Source organism: Arvicanthis niloticus, chromosome 7, assembly GCF_011762505.2.
Source record: "Arvicanthis niloticus isolate mArvNil1 chromosome 7, mArvNil1.pat.X, whole genome shotgun sequence".
Taxonomy (NCBI): Eukaryota; Metazoa; Chordata; class Mammalia; order Rodentia; family Muridae; genus Arvicanthis; species Arvicanthis niloticus.
Window position 1 is genome coordinate 40,122,427 of NC_047664.1, and position 17,914 is coordinate 40,140,340.

At 54.3% G+C, this 17,914-nt stretch overlaps 2 protein-coding genes and 1 long non-coding RNA gene across 3 annotated transcripts; 2 read left to right on the top strand and 1 right to left on the bottom strand.

Moving 5' to 3' along the window:
- Positions 1 to 5,781: 5,781 nt before the first annotated feature.
- Positions 5,782 to 9,889, top strand: Hmx1 (H6 family homeobox 1). The gene is made up of 2 exons (XM_034509352.2): positions 5,782 to 6,462; positions 8,729 to 9,889. The coding sequence occupies exons 1-2, from the start codon at positions 6,087 to 6,089 to the stop codon at positions 9,352 to 9,354; spliced, it is 1,002 nt and encodes a 333-aa protein (XP_034365243.1). The 5' UTR covers positions 5,782 to 6,086; the 3' UTR covers positions 9,355 to 9,889.
- Positions 9,890 to 13,498: 3,609 nt separating this feature from the next.
- On the bottom strand, positions 13,499 to 15,808 carry LOC143443084 (uncharacterized). Its single transcript, XR_013111808.1, has 2 exons — positions 14,910 to 15,808; positions 13,499 to 14,652 (listed from the first exon to the last, which is right to left on the bottom strand). It is a non-coding gene; the product is annotated as an uncharacterized LOC143443084 (long non-coding RNA).
- LOC117713042 (uncharacterized) lies at positions 14,426 to 17,225 on the top strand. The gene is made up of 2 exons (XM_076938348.1): positions 14,426 to 14,658; positions 16,636 to 17,225. Exons 1-2 carry the CDS (start codon positions 14,426 to 14,428, stop codon positions 16,787 to 16,789), a joined length of 387 nt encoding a protein of 128 aa, XP_076794463.1. The 3' UTR covers positions 16,790 to 17,225.
- The last annotated feature ends 689 nt before the right edge of the window (positions 17,226 to 17,914 follow it).

Consider the following 17,914-nt stretch of genomic DNA (forward strand, 5'->3'; position numbering starts at 1 on the left):
AGGATGATGAAATTGATGAGCCAATAGAATAGCCAGGAGAGCCTATGCCAAGGAAGATGGTATTCTGTCCACTTCTGTAGGTTTGAAACATTCAGATGTTCTCCTGCCCTAAGGGACAGTCACAAGCCTACACAGGGTGAGCACAAGGTGAGACCATCAGGGTCTATCTACTCCTCTGGCACAAGGCTCTGAAGCTTCCTGGACTAAGATGAATCTCGGTGTTGCTTTGTTTCTGGCTTTGTCCTCTCCAGAGTGTCCAGAGGACAGGTGCTGTCCTCTGTGTTGTCTTCCCTGGATCAGGTAGGGCAACTCTTTGTTCCTGGAGACTGAGCAGGGCAGAATGGCTTTTCTGAAGTCTTGGGATGGGGTTCAAGATACACATGTGTATACATAAACATGGTGGGGTCAAAGAAGAGGAACAGAGCCACGGAGCTGACAGGCTGCTGCAGCTATAACTCGGCTTTAGAGTCCTAAAGTTTAGTTTACAGGACAAAACACACACAGCCATTAGTGCTGCAGAGCAGGTGAGGACCCTGGGGCTGTGTTTTCCCAAGCTTCCTCCCCACCTGGTTCCCCAGCTCTTGGTCCTGGCCCACTTCAGCTTCCAGACCCCAGCTCCCACTCTCTTTCTTCTGTAGCTCTTCTACCCTCTCCCCTTCTTCTCCCTCCCCTCCTCCTTATTCCCTCCCCTTCCTTTCTCTTCCGGTCTCCTCGTCCCTAAGTGCAGAGAACCCCCTTCCTCTTTTCAGTTTTAAAGGGAGATTTTCACAGGGTCAGAAGTACCTAGTCTCTTAAATGCAGCCAAGGGCTCCATTGGTAGAAGACCTGCCTATCTTACCAGAAGCAAGGCTGCTTCCTAGCACCATAGTGGCACCTGACTGTAATCCCAATGCAGAGGCCCAGTGGGGGTAGAGTTGTCCAGCAGTTCAAGGTCATCCTCAGCTACATAGTGAGTTTGGGGCCAGCCTGGATTATGTGAGACTCAGTCTCAAAAACTACAAACAAACAAACCCTTTCTCCCAACATTGCATTTTGAGAGAGAGAGAGAGAGAGAGAGAGAGAGAGAGAGAGAGAGAGAGAGAGATTGTTTTTTAATGCACAACAAAGGTTTGTCCACATTGTGGACTACCCACAATCCAACTCAGTGGATGGTGGCTGTCTTAAGTCCCTTTTGCTGTTGAAGATGCTGAGGTGACCAGTGAAGACACAGAGCACAGAGGCCTGGTTCAAATCTGCCAACTCAGGATGACTGTGTTGTGGAAGAGGTTTGTGACTGTCAACAAGATGGTGGAGACTGACTGCTGACCTCTCCATGGGCCAAGAGGGTAGAGGAGAGAAGACACGTTAGACTACAGCCTGCCAAGGTGTAGCTAGGCCTGCCAAGTGACTGCAGCCCAGGAAGGACCACAGTCCTTTGCTGCAAGTCCTGGGGACAGTGGGCAACACCTCCTTTGGTCCTGAAGGGCTTCAGATTACTCTTTCAGGTTGTTAGTTAGTTTGGTTGGTTGGTTAGTTTTCTCCAGACAGGGCTTCTCTGTGTAGCCCTGGCTATCTGCAACTCACTCTGTAGACCAGGCTGTCCTCCAAATCAGAGATCCACCCGCCTTTGACTTACGATCAAAGGTGTGTCAGCACAATCCAACGTTCTCCCAGTTTTAACAGTTTCTAGTTTAACAACCTTCAATGGTTCCCCGTTGCTTTTCAAATTAAGAGCCCTATTGTTTATGGGGCCCTGCAGAGGACCTGCTGGCCTCTCACTTTCTTGGCAGCTGTCTTTCCAGGTCCTGACTCTAGCTCCTAACTCTGTCAACCCTGGGTCTTCGCTTTCACAGGGTCAGAGAACTTTGCCTCAGACAGCCAGAAGAGGAGGTGAACCCTGTGCTGAGAGGAGATGAGGAAAGAACACAGCTGTTTGCAGTGACTTGGAACTGCTAGTGTTGCTAGTGCATCTGTAATCGCAGAAAGGGAGGCACCCGAGTCCCCCACATCCACTGCAGGGAAGGGAGGGGCCCCTTCAGCGCGTGTCTTTTCCTGAATCTCACCTTACTGTGCATCACAAAGGCCTCTCTCCAAACTGCCTCTGCAGAAGGGTGGGGTTGATTCCCTCCCAGTGAATTCTCTTAGAACCTGTGACAGCTCCCACTCCACAGAGCAATGGATGTGGTTCCCAGGCTAGATTCTGCCTGGCGCCCTGAGGTCCTCAGTAAAAAGGCCCTGCAGAGATCCCTCCGTCGAGAGAAAAATGAGCTTATCTGACCCTCTCAAGTGCACTTGGTTGTCCAACAGCAGCCCACATCTCATGACTTGAAGACACCACACGTGAGCCATTCGAGTGCTCTGGAGAACTGTCTGTTATTTAGCTCAGGGCTTGGGAAACATGCTACGTGGTCACAGGAACGAAACTTTGGGTATGGAACTGACATACGTAGTATATAGTGGATACAGATGACATAGCAGGACAAGGTACAGCTCCCTAGGCTCTGCTTGTGACTCCTTAGCACCCTGGTACCCTCAACCCCATAAAGAAATAAAAATTAGAAGGCTGTGTTTGTGGCTTGGTGGTCGAGGGGTGCCAGGCACACACAGCATCCTGAAAAACAGGGTTGGCAAACAAAGCGAAACACCACATTTTTCATTTACCAGCTTGGGTATGCAGCTATGTGATAGTTGGCTCTCTTTATATACTGATTCCTGTTCTCAGATTCAACCAACCAAAGGCCAAAAGCTATTTTAAAATGGACTATATTCTTAGCATCAGAAAAGGCAAAGTTTGAAGGAAAACTTGCATCTATCCCATGTCCAGCACAGACCTGTTGGTCACGACACCCTAAATGCTGCAAATCCGCCATCCCACAGCATCCAGATCTTAGTAGGTCTATCCTATCCACCATCTAGAGATTTGAGGCACACAGTAGGATATGGCTGCAAATGCTACTGTATGTGGAAGTATCTGGATGAGGTGGTGCAAGCTTCAAGTGCCAGTACTGGGAAGGTGGGGGTGGGAGCATTATCCAGAAAATAAGGCTAGCCTGAGCTAACTGGACACCCTCAGATTTTGACATCTGAGGGGGTCCTGGATTCACCCCCCACGCCCCCACACACACATAGCAATGATTGCCTTTGAAAATAAGAAGCTGAGAAAGTGTACTTGGAATGTTGGTTTTTGTCAATCAAAACCCAAGAGTAGAGAGGCATGGGGTATGTAGGGAGGGGTGTGGGAAGAAATAGGGTCAGGTGAAGGATGGGAAAAGCAAAAGTATAGTAATTTTTTTTAAATTTAAAATGGGCATCTTGTAAACATTTTCCAAATGAAAAGGTTTGTTGGTGAAAAGGTTTGAAGTGGCCCTGCAGCTGGTTGCTGCACAGATCCAATTGTTAAGATTTAAGGAACATCTGTGATGACAGCTAAGGCCTGGCAGGTTTCTTGACAGATCTCAGCATACTGGAGAGGTGAGACAGAGCAAGGCACCAGGACAAAGTGGGGAGAGAAGCCACAGCCTGCACATCTACTGTGTGTGACCATGGATGGCTGTGGCTTGAGGAAGGGACAGTCCTCCAAGCCTATAACTCTGCGGGGAGATATAAAGGGAGCCAGGCACATAGTAGGGCTCTGGCAAGATAGCACCAGAAGTTGCTGCTCGGGTTAGTGCTTGGCAGCCTTACTTCCTCAGCCAAATTGGCCTTGAATTGGGACAGATAGCCTTTCTGGCCTATCGGCTGGGCAGCATCAGAGCTAAACCTCTGGCAGCAAGGACTGAGCAGTACCTCTCTGCTCTCCTCCATGTAGGTTGAGCGTGTGAGCCCCAGGACCTGGGTGAGCACCCACTGGGTCCAAGGGCCAGAGCCCTAGAACTGAGGGAATTACAACCCAGGTGCCTAAGAAGCCCGGCCTGGCTCCCCCACCCCGACAGCAGAGAAGTGGAAGCCACAACACGCACCCAACAGAGCTGGAAGGTACTGCTCTCGTAGGGGAGCCTGAAACTTGCAGAAATTGGACGGTTCTTCCTATAACCATTTTTTAATAGGGCTCCTTTTTGGTCTCAGTTTCTTCATCCCTTAAAAAACAATCCAGAACCCTGCAGTGATGGTGCATGCCTTTAATCCCAGCACTCGGGAGCAGAGGCAAGAGGATCTCTGAATTTACAGAGTGAGTTCTAGGACAGCCAGGGCTAACATAGAAACTTTGACATGAAAAACCAAAAACCATATCAAAACAAAAACAAACAAACAAACAACAACAAAACCGACCTCCTTGGCCAGCCCAGGGCTTGTGTCCTACAAACAAATTCCTACAAACGAATTTCAGTGCTAATTTCTCCCTCCTCCCCTCTACCCAGGTTCTTGAGTATGTCTGAGCTGGGACACCAAGGAAGTAATAGCATTTGGGAGAGTAAAACGTTTCCTGAAGACATCCAACGTTGACACAAAACCCTCTTCTATGAAATGTGGCTGCTTGCCAGGGATTCTTCTTGCCTTGCTCAACATGGCTCCTGCTCCAAAATCAAGTCCTAGCGTGTACAAAGCCCACTTTCCATCCAGGTTTCCAGCCAGGGTGCAGACCCCAAAGGTTTCATAGCCTGACTGCTCATCCATCCTCCTATTCATGGCAAGCCTTGGACTCCAAGTCTCAAGAGCCACTTACCGTGGGAGGGAGGGAAAGGGCTCTCTTTTCATATTAGTTTTCCCCTTTGAAGTAGGGTGATGCTCCCTCTATTTCGCTTGATGGGAAGACTAAACAAAGCGGGCTCCGGGACTGCAATAGCCTTCCCGGAAAGTGGAACACATTTTGTTGGGAGCTGGCTGTGGACCCGCACTGAGCAGCTGGATGAGCCTTTCCGTGATAACCCGCATCCAGTGAAGCGCGCCCCTTAGTGACTCTGCTGTCCTCTGTTCTTGTCGGAAGTGGGTCACAGCTCTGTGGGCCTCAGCGAAGTCTGGGTTACCCTCTGTGGCCTTGCTCCTGAAGCGGGGAAAGACAATTCACTTTGTGCAGGGCAAGAAACAGAGGCAGAAAGATTGTCCCTTAAGACCTGTAGTCCCTCATAGTGTGTAGGCACGAAGCTCTCACTAGCCTGTAAGATGAAGATAGAGTCGGGCCATGGAGGTGCCAGCGCGGATGTAATTTATTCCTACCCAGCGTGACACCATGGGTGCACCTTCGGGCTTGAGTCTCTTTACACTCTGAAACTGAGCCCGGGATACAAGAGCATACCATCGCACCGCGATGGCACCAAGAGCGAGGGTATTTCGTTACGCATAACTGTTAAAACATGCTGCATTTCTGCAAACTTGTTTTGGCAGAATCCCCTTTTAAAATTACACGCGGGGTCTTTAAAAAAAAAAGAAGACGACTGTGGCCCAGTCCGCAGTATTTCTTAAACGCGCGCAAATATACAGTCACCGGGACTCACGCACAAACCTCGCGTTCTGCGGGTTCCGACACACTCCCGGCGGGGGACGCAAGGCTCTCCTCGGATACGATTGGCCAGCCTGGGCCTCACAGCGACCCTGTAGCCAATGGTCGACCTCCCAGACGAGGCCCCGCCCTCTCCCACTCCCTTGTGCGGGTGCCGGGGTGGGGAGGGGGAAGGGATGCCACCGGAACGCATCTAGCGTGGTAGTCACCGCGCGACCACCGGGCCTCCTGCCCTGGGCCGCGCCGCCGCCTGCGCGCAGAGTCCGGCCGGGCGGCGTCTCCCGCAATGGCTTCTCTCCCGGCTGCAGCGGGTCCTTGGGGCTGAGCCTACGGAGCCCGCGCCGCCCCGCCCCCGGCCACGCCCCCTACCCCCCTCCGAGAGGCCGGTCGGGGCGGCGACCTGAACGGCTCCGAGAAAGGCGAGCGAGGCTGCTGCGGGAACGGCGGTCCGCGCGCACCCGCTCCCGCCTAGTCCAGCGCGGCTCAGAAGCCGACGCCCGCCTCGTGGAACCCGACGCCCTCGCTCCGGGCAGCGGCTCTCCAGGGCCGGGCCGCGGGTGCGCTAGGCGTCCGCTCCGCACAATCCCAGCGGGGTCGGGAAGAGCGGCTGCGCCCGGGGCAACCAGGGACCCCCAGGATCCCAGTCTTGCCCGACGGGCCAGCGGCCGCGATGCCAGATGAGCTGACCGAGCCCGGGCGCGCCACGCCGGCTCGCGCCTCCTCCTTCCTCATCGAGAACCTGCTGGCAGCCGAGGCCAAGGGCGCGGGGCGAGCAGCCCAGGACGATGGCGTCCGCGAGGAAGAGGAGGAGGAGGACGACGACCCCGAGGACGAGGATCCCGAGCAGGCGCGCCGACGACGACTACAGCGGCGGCGACAGCAGCGCGCGGGCAACGGGCCGGGCGGGGAGGCGAGGGCCCGGGCGCTGGGCCTAGGTCCCCGGCCGCCTCCCGGGCCCGGACCGCCCTTCGCGCTTGGCTGCGGAGGCGCGACGCGGTGGTACCCACAGGGGCACAGCGGCTACGGAGGTGGTCTGAGTCCTGACAGTGAGTGAGGTTGCAGGGAAGGGGTGGGCAATGGGCAAGGCTCTGCTCCCTCCCTGCGCATTCTTTTGGTGACTTCGGGCTTAGTGAGACCCCAGTCTTCCAGAGTACCCGAGCCAGGGTGGTATGAGACCCCTTGGAACGCCAGCACGGACAATTGTTGGAGACCGGGGATGGCGCTGCATGCGGAAAGCTACTAAGGCGCGGATTAGGCCCGAGAACACAAAATTTCGGACAGGAGAGAAGAGAGTGAAATAGGCCTCAGAAAGGAGAGAGAGGGAAAGGAGTGTGTTGAGAGAAACAGCGAAGGTCAAAGAGAAGTGAAGGGATAGGAAGGGTGGCAGAGGAGGGGAGACCGTGGGGTCAAACACTAAAATAAAAGGGGTCTGAGCTGAGGGGCCACAGTTATGGAGGCTGGATAAGAGACCTTCTTCTATAGCAGTTGAGGTCCCCAGAGTATCCTTTGCTCTCCCTGTTGCAGTAAGAATCTGGACTGGGCCTTGGGTCTTCTCAGGCCCAGAGGAGCTGGTAGGAACCCATTCTGAAGGGTTCATCCCACCCCTCTCTTCTTTTCTTGCCCCTCCCCCTCCTTGGCCTTTGTTTCCTGCAGAGGGCTCAGAGAATGGGGGTGGGGGCTTCTCAGTCCCAGAACCCACTTACCCACTTAGACATCCTGACTCTGACTACCTGTCTCCAGAGGGTCCAAGACCTTACCTCTCTTAGGACCTGCTCTTTTAGAGAGCAACCCTTGAAACTAGGATATTTCAACCTTCCTCACCCACAGCCCCTTTTGCCAGCCTGCCCCTAAACACACAGACTTGTAACTAAAGATTGCCCACCGAGGCTCTGGGAACCATCTGTGTGTAAGCTTTGGGGTAGAAGGTGGCCTGGGGGCCATTCTTTTTCTGTTAGGTAGCCACTCCTTTCATGGTATGGAGTGGGACAGGTCTCCCAGCCCAGGTTTGGTATGCCTGTCTTCTTTACATAAACTTACACAGGAGCAAGTAGTAGTATCTTGAAGTCCGATGAGCAGGCTCTTGCAGGGCACATTTTATTCTCCCTCCTAATTGGGCCATCCTCACCTGTAGTCCAATGGTCACCCCCAAAGTAGTGGCTTCTCATTTCTATTTCGTGCCATGCGGGTTAGAGTTCCCTGTTCCTGGAGAGTCAATCGAGCAGGTGAGTCAGATTGGCTCTTTATGGCAACACATGGACCTCCGTGAGTGTAGGGGCCTGGGGTGTCTTTGTGGGACCTCCCCAGTGGTCTGGCTGCATATATAACCATCCTGCTAGGTAACTTTGAGCACAGAACATGGAAGCTGGGCAGGGGCACAATTGGGATGCTTTCAAGGAAACGAGGCAGAGTTTAGCTGTACACACAAGCCCACCATGCTGAGGCATAACCTGGGCCAAACCCCATGTTAGTCAGACAGAGGAACAGGCTGGCCTGAATTGGTTTCATGGCCCCAGATGTCTAGAGGAGAACCAGGAGCCCACGGAGACTTATTTAACCTGGTGACACCCCTTGTCAACTCTGATTTTGGAACTTGGAGCGTGAGCCCAGAGGTCCTCTGTGGGCAAAGACCCCAGGCAAGTGTGGGAGATGCTTGGGCAGGGTAGTGATGCTGTGGTCGGTTGGAGCATATTTTGCTGCTGCAGAGGTGCTGCCTCTGAGGATGTCTGGGTCAGGGTTGTGCCAATATCACCCGGTGGAGTTTCTTTGGGGAATGTTCATTCATGTCTCCTAATAGTTGTCTCCTTGATGTCTGCACCACGTGTGTGATGGGGAGGTCTTGGCCCCTGGCTGCTAGGTTGTACGTCAGTCTCTGTGTGTACATAACTTTGAAGGACATCGTTTCTTTTGTCCCGGGCCTCTGCCAGCCTTTTGTGAGATTTGGGGGGGGGGGGGGCGCTAAGGTACAGCTGAGCCAGAGGCAGTCTCAGATGTCAGCTTGTCTTTTGGGTTAACCTTTTTCTTTGGAGAATTCTCTCTGTGTCCTTCTCTGGGTGTGTGCTGCCACGTGTTTGCCACAGCCTAGGTCTTGGGCTTCATCTTCCGTCTGTTACTTTCCTGACCCACCCCTGGCCCCCCCCCCCCCCCCCCGGCAGTGGCGGATTTTCCCCAAACACCCACGCTACGCCTACGAGGGGAATATTTCCCAGCTTGTAGCATTGTGAGGGGGATTTGAAGGTGGGAGGAAGCCAGTCTCAGTGACTTCTTCTAGGGCAGACCGTTAGAACCCACACTATGCCCGTTTCTCCCCTGCAGCAAGCGACCGGGACTCTCCGGAGACCGGCGAGGAGATGGGGCGCGCAGAGAGCGCCTGGCCGAGGTGCCCCGGGCCGGGAACCGTTCCGCGGGAGGTGACGACGCAGGGTCCGGCGGCCGGTGGGGAGGAGGCAGCGGAGTTGGCCGAGGCTCCGGCGGTGGCGGCGGCTGCGGCAGGGGAGGCGCGCGGCGGCCGCAGAAAGAAGACGCGCACGGTCTTCTCGCGCAGCCAGGTCTTCCAGCTCGAGTCCACTTTCGATCTGAAGCGCTACCTGAGCAGCGCAGAGCGCGCGGGCCTCGCCGCCTCGCTGCAGCTCACGGAGACGCAGGTCAAGATCTGGTTTCAGAACCGCCGCAACAAGTGGAAGCGGCAGCTGGCGGCGGAGCTGGAGGCGGCCAGTCTGTCCCCGCCGGGCGCGCAGCGCCTGGTCCGCGTGCCGGTGCTCTACCACGAGAGTCCCCCGACCGCCGCGGGCCCCGCGTTGCCCTTCCCGCTGGCGCCGCCTGCACCCGCGCCGCCGCCGCCACTGCTCGGTTTCTCGGGCGCGCTTGCCTACCCGCTGGCCGCCTTTCCCGCCGCCGCCTCGGTGCCCTTCCTTCGCGCGCAGATGCCGGGGCTAGTGTGAGCCGGCGCCCTCTGTATAGGGGCGCCGGGAGGAGGCGGTGGGGGGAAGGCGCCGAGCGCCTCGCAATCCCCCGGGCGGCGGTTTCCGTGGGCAGCTGCTCCAGAGTGTACCGGAAGGCATCAGCGGGGACTCGCAGCCAGCTGCTGCAGGACTGGAGACCCGTTCGGATGGAAAGCAGCGGCGATGCGCTAGCTCTCGCCAGCACCGAGTGCTGAGCAGATGCGGGCTCCGCGGCAGCAAACGGACAATTGGAATGGGCTGGCCAAGGAACCGCACGGCGACTGTCCCTGAGGCATCCTGTCCCTAACTCAGAATGTCCTTTTCTCGGGAGGGACCTCACAGGAACCCAAACAGCAGGGCCCCATTCCAAGGGACAGTGCAGAGAGCCGCGGCCCTTGGGACAACTCATCTTGGGCCTCTCTTCCGAAGAGGGCTTCTCTCTTGGGCGGTCTTGGTTCTCTTGGCTTGACAAAGACTTTTTTTTTGTGATGAATCCACTTCTTTGCATATGGAATAAAAAGGGACGTTTTCTGGATGGACTCGCAGCTGTGTGGTCGCTAGGGCAGAGCCGTTTCTTGTAGCAGGCCTGAGTGAGTGGGTACTTCTCTCCCAAAGCTGGCCAGGGACTTTGGGAAGGCTGCCCTGGGGTAGGTGGGAGAGTCAGGCTGGAGCCACCCTCCTGGTCCATGGTCTTGACTTTTACTCTCCTTGTGACAGGGAGACCCAGCTACATTTCCGTGGAAGGCTTAGGGGTCCAGGAGTATGGAGTAGAGATGTAAAGATGGCTGTTGTTGAGATTTGGGGACTGAAACTAAAGGCATGGCAGGTGAAGGTAGGGCTCTCTGGCCACCAACTTGATTATGGGAGTTCATGAGGCTGTGTGGCCACTGGCCTTGCGTGCACTTGGGGTACACAGCAGGGTGTATGTAGAAATTCTTTGATCTAAAACAAGCTCTGGCTCTTTAGCAAGGCTCTGGGGTGCTGACTCCTGCCTCCCCTGGTCATCTGTACCCTCTGTGTGATCTCAGGGGAAGTTGCTTGAACAGTGTGGACCACCTGGGTTACAAGTCTCTATTGGCCCCAAACTGACTGCTCCTACCTATAGGTGCGTACTTTATTTGGTGTGCTTTTGAGCCTAATTGGGGGAGGGCGTTCCAAATTTGAAGGGGTCAGGTCACTCCCAGTCTTAACAGAGGAGCTTGGAAAACCTGTCTTCCTCCCTGCTCCACCTGGAAGCAGACACCCCACAGCAGAGATGTACAACCATCAGGCCACACGGGGCCAGGGGCGCCCAAGGTGGCGCCAGACAGCCTAGGAGAAGGCGCCAGGGGCCTGGGGGAGTTAGTCCATCTTAGGGGTGTGTGTAGGGGTGTGTGTGTGTGTGTGTGTGTGTGTGTGTGCTTTCTTGACCCCACTTGATTACAAAAAGCAAGTTTCTAGTATGGAGACATAGATGGTAGTGCTCCATGGAGCACCTCCTCTATCTCCCGAGGCTCTCTTTTGTATCCCCTGAGAATGTATGTATTTTGAGATTCATGTGGAAGGGACATTGGTTCTTGACCAGCAGTCCCATCTCTGGGTCAGTCTTCCCATATCAGTCAGCCAATCAGTTTGGAGCCTGGGTATTCTTCCTGCCTTGGGACACTCTGAACTGATTTGCCATGAGTAAACCAGCTTTTACTGGCTTTGTCTGGAAGAGACTACAATACACTTTGATGAGGTTTCTTTTTCCAATGGAGTTTTCAAAAACCTTGCTCCCCCCACCCCCAGCAGCCACACAGGCTACTGGCTGTCCCCAGACAGAATGGGCAGTCCTATCTCTCCCTCTCCCCTCACCTCTCCACTGTGCCATCTCCAGACTTTGGTGCCCATGGCTTCTGTGGCGGCTGTTGTACTGTTCTCAGGATAAATGTCTGCCCATCCTGGAAAAGATCTGGTGCAGCCAGCGGTGCCACTTCGCAGACCCTAGCACAACACAGGTTCTCACGGGCAGTGAAGGCCTCTTTGACTCTTTTCCTGTGTGTACAATAGATGCTTCCCATGGCATCCCTCTATCCCTACACACCCCACAATTCAATAGTCCAGGTGGAAATGCTGGCCCCACTGTCAAGGGCTCAGGTTACTGGCCAGTCACTTCTCAGCCCTTTCAAAATACATAGTTAAACCCAGGATGAGGAAATCATTGTGAGACCACCATTTTATTCCAGTTTCTATCCAGTGTCTTGGGCTGAGATCACACACTGACCACAAGGTGTCTTCAGCCCAGAAAATATGTCCTCATCAGAATGTCTTACCAAAACACAGGGAAGTACCCTAGGGGAGTCACTTTCTACAGGGGACAGAATCCTATGGGCACCTGTAATGGAACCTTACTCCATCAATTGGGGAAGTGGAATGAACACACACACACACACACACACACACACACACACACACACACACACGAATTAGCAACACTGAGCAGGAGAGCTTCCCACCTCCCTAATCCTCGTCTTTAATGTGGACCTGGTGTCTCCTGGAGCCAGGAACTGGACCAGCCGATACAGGGGAAATCTCAACTAGTTCAGCTTGCCACCGGGTTCTGCAGTGCAGTGTAGGAAGGCAGCCCTAAGCGGAGAGAGAATTCAAATTCAACAGGCAACATTCAAGCCCTCAACATTCGAGTCCTAGAGGGTGCCAGGCCTGGCTGGGAACCTTAGTCCCAGATCCTGACATCGATTGCAGGCACACCTCGGATTGACTGCTGTTGGCAGAAGATGAATGGTTTCGATCTGTTTCTGCCAGGTGAACTTCCCTCTCACTAGTTCCCGGTCCAGCCTCACGCACAGCAAAGTGAGGTCCAGCTGCCATCACTCTGAACTGCAGAGGCTCCTGCTCATGAGATCCAAATAGTCTGCCTTAGTGGACCCTGCCCTACTGGCAAGAGGAGTCCCACAGCCAAGCCCCGATTTCGAGTCCCCTGTTTCCCCATCACAAGCCATTTAGCCCATAACTCTCTTAATTCTCTATGTGAAACCAACAGTGTCCATGCTGGGGGGGCCAGTCAGGAATATTCCTAGTCCATCTGAGTTTCTACCAGGAGTAGGGAAGCAGCCCTAGGCTAGCTCATTTATCTAGGTACTGGGTAGGGTCCGGTAGTGGCTCAGAGTAAGGACATCCAGGAAGACTCCTTCGTGCTTCATCTCAAATCAGAGCAAACAACAGTAGGCACTGGAACAATGAAGTCTTCCGGGGAACTACACCCCTGCGCTAACAGCTGCAGGAAAGCTGCAGCACAGACAACTCTCTCACACACAATCACACATCTGACTGCTCAGGGAGGAAGCTCCCCAGAGCCCGGGCTCTGCCCTCACCCACAAAACAGCCCAGCTGGGTTGAGACCAAGGGGCTGGGCACTGGCCAGGTAAGCTAAGCCAGGAGCCTTATTTCCTCTCCCATGCGGGCCCTTCTGTTCCATCTTCCCCCTTCCCAGCAGCAAGGTGAAAAATGAAAGCAGGGCTTCACTGCAGCATGGACTCTGGGCCAGGAAAGCCACTAGGAGGCCAGAAACTAGCAAGGGTGAGGCCTCTGTGGGCTCCACCAGCCAGGGAGCAGCTACTGCCTGTTCTTTAGGACTGGGCAGTCCAGTGCTGATGAAGGAGAGAGGTCCCTTTGCTTTGATGGACTTGCTCAGCAACCAGAGCAGGCATTCACCAAGATGCTGTGGGGAAAGGACTTGGGGCAATGGGGTCCCAGGGAACTCCTAGTCAGCTAGTCCTGGGTGTCTGGTTGCCCTGGAAGAAAAAGGGAGAGGTGGCTGTTCCCTTGGCACATCTGTCCTCACAGTGTGTGCTCACTCTCAGTCTGTTGCCCACAGGCACCAGGACTGAGAGAAAATGGGGACAAGCTAGGGCTTCCTGTGGGTTATGAGGGGAAGCAGGGAAGAGCAGGCTCCTGCAGTAGCTGGGCTTGTTTGTTTTGTTGTGTAGTGTCTTTTATTTTCGTAAAGGTGTTTGTAGGTATTATTACTCGGTCAGTTCAGTAAAATCAGAACAGAAAAACAAACTGAAATCAAAATAAAACAACGAAATTGTGTGTCCTTCCACCATCCACCAAAGCCAAACTAAGAATTTATTTAAACTATGTTTTTTAGCCAGACGGTTACTTTAAAAACAAAACCAAAAAAATTAAAGTGCATTTAATTTTAAAATAAATTGTGTAAATTCATAAATTTATAAGTTTACCAGTGAGACGATGTGATGTTGGTTTATCTAGAATATGCAGCGAAATTAAAAGGAGAATGCAAGAGAGGAACTTGATTAGGAGTCCGTCCTTGCCGGAAGGTCCAGGAGCAGGCTTGAAAATAAACCTAAGTAAATTTGTTTAACGAGACAGTGGAAGCGCGAGGATATGTGCCTGTGGGGGGTGGCGGGGGAAGGGTGACTCTCCTCCAGAGAAGCTGCTGTGCGTTCCAACATTATTTTCACGTAAGGCGAGTCTCACCTGGGTTCACTTAAAAGTCCGCTTTTTAAGCGGTGCTTTCTTGCGGGTTAGCCAGAATCTGACCGTTAAAGCTCACGTATTTAGCTTACAGCTATTTTGGTCTCAAACGTCCTCTTTTTTTCCCCGGGCAGCTTTCCGGGGTTTCATTCCTATCACTCTGGTCACGGCGACCGCTCCGGACTCCTCACCCGGAGTACGGTCATCAGGGAGGGGGCAAAAGGGCTTAAAGGTCTTGACCTCGCGTCGCAGTGTGGGGTAGCGCCCAGCGGCCGCTTCTCCGGTCTGGGATCTAGGTCTTCTGTTTCTGGCGCACCGTGGATCTGTGGCGCAGAGTTCCGGAAGGAGGCTGGGGGTCCACAGGCGACACACGAAAAGGGCGGATGGAGAAGGGCTGCATCCGGACCGCTGCGGAGCCCCGGGGCCGAGACATCTAAGCAGACTGAGCACTCGCGGACTCTGTGCGATCCCCGGTTGAGCAGGCACCTCCTCTTCGGGCCCTGGCCGCCTGCTAGCCACGGTTCTGCGCTCGCCCGGGAAGGTCTCCCCTACCCCACCCTCCGCCCGCTGGTTCTCTTGGCTCTCCCTGGACATGGCAATGTTATTCTTTGCTCGACTCTCCCCAGTGGCTACGATCCTTCGCACGCGTCCTGCCTTGCCGGACGTGACTCCTTCCCTACGACGGGAGCTCTGGTTTCTTGGTCGTACCTCCCTCTACCAGGTCCTGGACTTTGCGCGCTTCGACCCACCCGGCTGTGGACGCGGCTTGCAGTTCCCGCGTCAGCACCTTTCCGCCGGTGCCACGAGGCCCTGTTTCGCCTTCAGGTAGGAGAGACAGACATGGGGGGAGGGGGGGGCATACTGCGGAGCTCGGGAAGAGACGCTGACCCTCCTGGTTGCTGGGGCATAGGCGCTCCGGGCAGTCTCGAGGGACCCAGGCTTGCGGCCCCGCCCCGCCCCCGTCCAGCCCCTCCCGGCCCGCGGCGCCCCTCGGATCCCGCCTAGGCCGCTCACCTGGCGTCTCCCAGTCTGCTGCGGTCTGCAACCCTCCCCTCCGTCCTCCCCTCCGTCCTCACCTCTCATCTCTCAGCCCCCTCATCTTGTCCCTACGGGGGCTGGGTGTCCAGAATCACTTAGTAAAGGTTCCTTTCTGAGCTGAAGGCACAGGATGGAGGTGGGGACGCCAGGGTCCGGAATGCATCGGGAACAGGGGACTACTGAAAGCCAGTGCTGGTGGAGTCCAGGCCCGCAGCGCCTTGGCTTAGGACAGAAGGTGGACCCACCTGGTGGGAGGAGCCCAGCCTGGTCCCTGGACACAGACCACCACCCCCCAGCACACAGGGCGCAGTGGGGAGCTCTGTGTCTTCCCTGGATCCCGGTGGCTGGTCTGGGGCCCCGCGCTTCTCACTGGTAGAGATGCTTCCTTCTTAGGGCTGCGAGCTGAGTCTCACAGTTGCGCCGTGCCCCCACAACAGACAGGGGTGCTATTCTAGTTGTGTACACGAAAAATAATCTGTCTCAATCTGACTCCAAGGCTCATGCACCCAGTGACCTGGGGAGACAGAGGCAATGTTGGGATTTCTTTTCAGCTGGGCAAATGAGGGGGCCAGAAGTGGGAGAGCCCATCTTCTTTCAGAGAGTTCTTCACACCAGGGAGTAGCTCTGAGGGCCCCACACTGGAGTTCATTCCGTTTCCTTTTTAAAAGCTTAGAGACAGCGGCTAGGACTCACCCGGAGCCTAGCAGGGCTCCCTCAGACCTCCAGGCTGTGCAGGCAGCAAACAATAAGCAAGCAAGCCAGCAGAATGGTACTGATGTGCATTGGGGCTGACTGAAATTGGTTGTGGAGAAAAGACCCTAAACATTTTCTGGATCCCCTTTACCTCCTAGGGGTGGCTGTTTAGAACGGGAAGCCTGCCTCTGAGCATCCCACCTCCCCAGCAACCTCCCGGCCCAGTCTTACCTGGTCATTGTACAAGTCCACTGTGGCCCCAAGAAAGGTCGCAGGCCACACCCCTCCTCTTTTCTCTAGAAAGGAACAATACTTTGGGCCAGCAAGCGAAGCAGAAGGGCTTTGGGGGACAGAAAGGACGGAATGGGGAAGCTGTACTGTTCAAGTCTTGAAGAACTCATTCTCTTCTGGGGTCTCTAGTCACCCACCTTAATATCATGAGACCTGGTGGAGCCACAGGCCCAGGTTCCGATCCTGCCTTTACTGTGGAGCTCGGTGTCCCTCATAGCAACATAGGACTAGTTGGGAGAGCATGGTGTCCCTAAGCCTCGGGTCTTGTGCTCAGAGTGGGTTCTGCACAGGTTTGGGTATCTCTACATCCAACTCTCTCTGCCCTAACATGGAGGAGTAGAAGCCAGTGCTGAGGTTCACAGAAATCTAAAGTTCCAAAATCCCCAGCTGAGGAGCCACTGGCACTTCCCCAGTAGCTATTTCATCCCAGCTCTCTTTCATTTGTTTCTTTAGAACCTCAGTCTTGGCTTCGCCCACCGAGGTCACTATTCCCACCTGATCTTGGCTTCACCCCACCGAGGTCACTGTCCCTACACGACATGGAGTTCTCTCTGAGTGGCTCTCGAAGCTTGGCAGCCACAGCGCCTTTACATCAAGGCTTCTCTAGATTTAGATTGAGTTTTCTTTCTGAAATTTCTAAAATCCATTTCCCCCAAATGGGCCTCACATGCGCGGCGTCCTGCGCCCCCCACAGCGGCGTGGCCGCATTGATCCCCGCGCCTTACAGCACATCACATTAGTCTAATGGTTTCTCTGATGATTCAACTTCTTTTCCTTAAGAGCCGCCCCTCTGCCCTCCACCCTCAGCCGCGCCGTGGACGTCGCCCCTGAGACCCGCAGCCCGCGGGGAGGCGACGCGCTCCGGAGCCGGCGAGGCGCTCGGGGGCGGCGAGATGTACCCGGTGGTCCGCGGGGAACTTGGTGCTCACCTTAGACTAGAGGTTCAGAGACGTCCGGAAGTCATACTTTCGAACCTTCCGACTCAGACCGGAGACAGAGACGAGCCTGGCTGCTCCGAAGCACTGTGATCACTGGGACCCGGACCCATGCTTCTGGCCTTCTGCCGGGGGCCAGCAAGACCCAGGCCCGCCGGCCTCCCCGGCCGCCAGCCAATCGGCCCAGCACATCTTCAGCTGCGCAGAGAAGAGGTGTTTGTTATAGAAAATTAAACACGCCCCCCCCCACACACACACACACGAGGAAGGGACTTTTCAAATCCAGTTACCCACTGGTAGCCAAGGTTTTTTTTTCTTTTCTTTCTTTAAATTTTGTTGTTGTTGTTGTTGTTTTGTTTCACTGTGTAGACCAGGATGGCCTCAAACTGAGAGATCCATCTGCCACTGTTGAGATTAAAGTTTTGCCGCCACCAATCCTGGCTGAGTTTTGTTTTGTTTTTAATATTTTTTTTTTTTTTTTTGCGGGGCTGTTGATGAAATTCAAGGCTCCAAGCCTGAGCTTCCACTAAACCGTTCATTTGTTTGTTTGTAAATAGAAAATGTATTGTCAGAGCAGAAAAACGGAAGGTGTGACCAAGCATGCTGGAGGAAAAGCTCTATTCAGGCCTTCAAGATAAAAACTCACTCCAGACAGATAAGCCCACTTATTATTGTTGTTATTATTTTTGAGGTAGGCTATGCCTTGTAGCTCAAGCTGGCTTCCAGCTCCTGGCCCTGCTAACCCCATTCATCTCCTAAGTACTGGCTCTGACCCCACTAGAGGCTTACGAGCCCAGCAGTTCTATAGAGTGTGGAATCCACTTGCACGTTGTGGAACCTCATGCCAAATCCTTGAGGGAAAAAAAAAAAGATCGTTTACACTTGGATACAGTGAAAGTTTAAACTAAGAGACCCGCAGGCTGGGCCTTTGAGTTTTCCAGGTGGGACTGGTGCATTGTCAGCAAAATAAACACAGATAAAACCCCAATATGTCCTCACAGCTCCCTGTTCCTCCACCTATTTCGTTTTATCAAAGCTACTAATGCATTATACGTACGTAAAATTGCAACGCATACCGATTTAAATGTTCTCCGCTTTCACAAAGAGCAGAAAAAGACTACCAT

What these genes read in the sequence shown, in the direction of transcription:
- Hmx1 (XM_034509352.2), top strand. Translation starts at nt 6,087, where the DNA reads ATGCCAGATGAGCTGACCGAGCCCGGGCGCGCCACGCCGGCTCGCGCC. An exon ending in AGGTGGTCTGAGTCCTGACA is followed by an intron (nt 6,463 to 8,728) that starts GTGAGTGAGGTT and finishes TCTCCCCTGCAG; the next exon opens with CAAGCGACCGGGACTCTCCG.
- LOC117713042 (XM_076938348.1), top strand. Translation starts at nt 14,426, where the DNA reads ATGGCAATGTTATTCTTTGCTCGACTCTCCCCAGTGGCTACGATCCTT. An exon ending in AGGCCCTGTTTCGCCTTCAG is followed by an intron (nt 14,659 to 16,635) that starts GTAGGAGAGACA and finishes CTTTTCCTTAAG; the next exon opens with AGCCGCCCCTCTGCCCTCCA.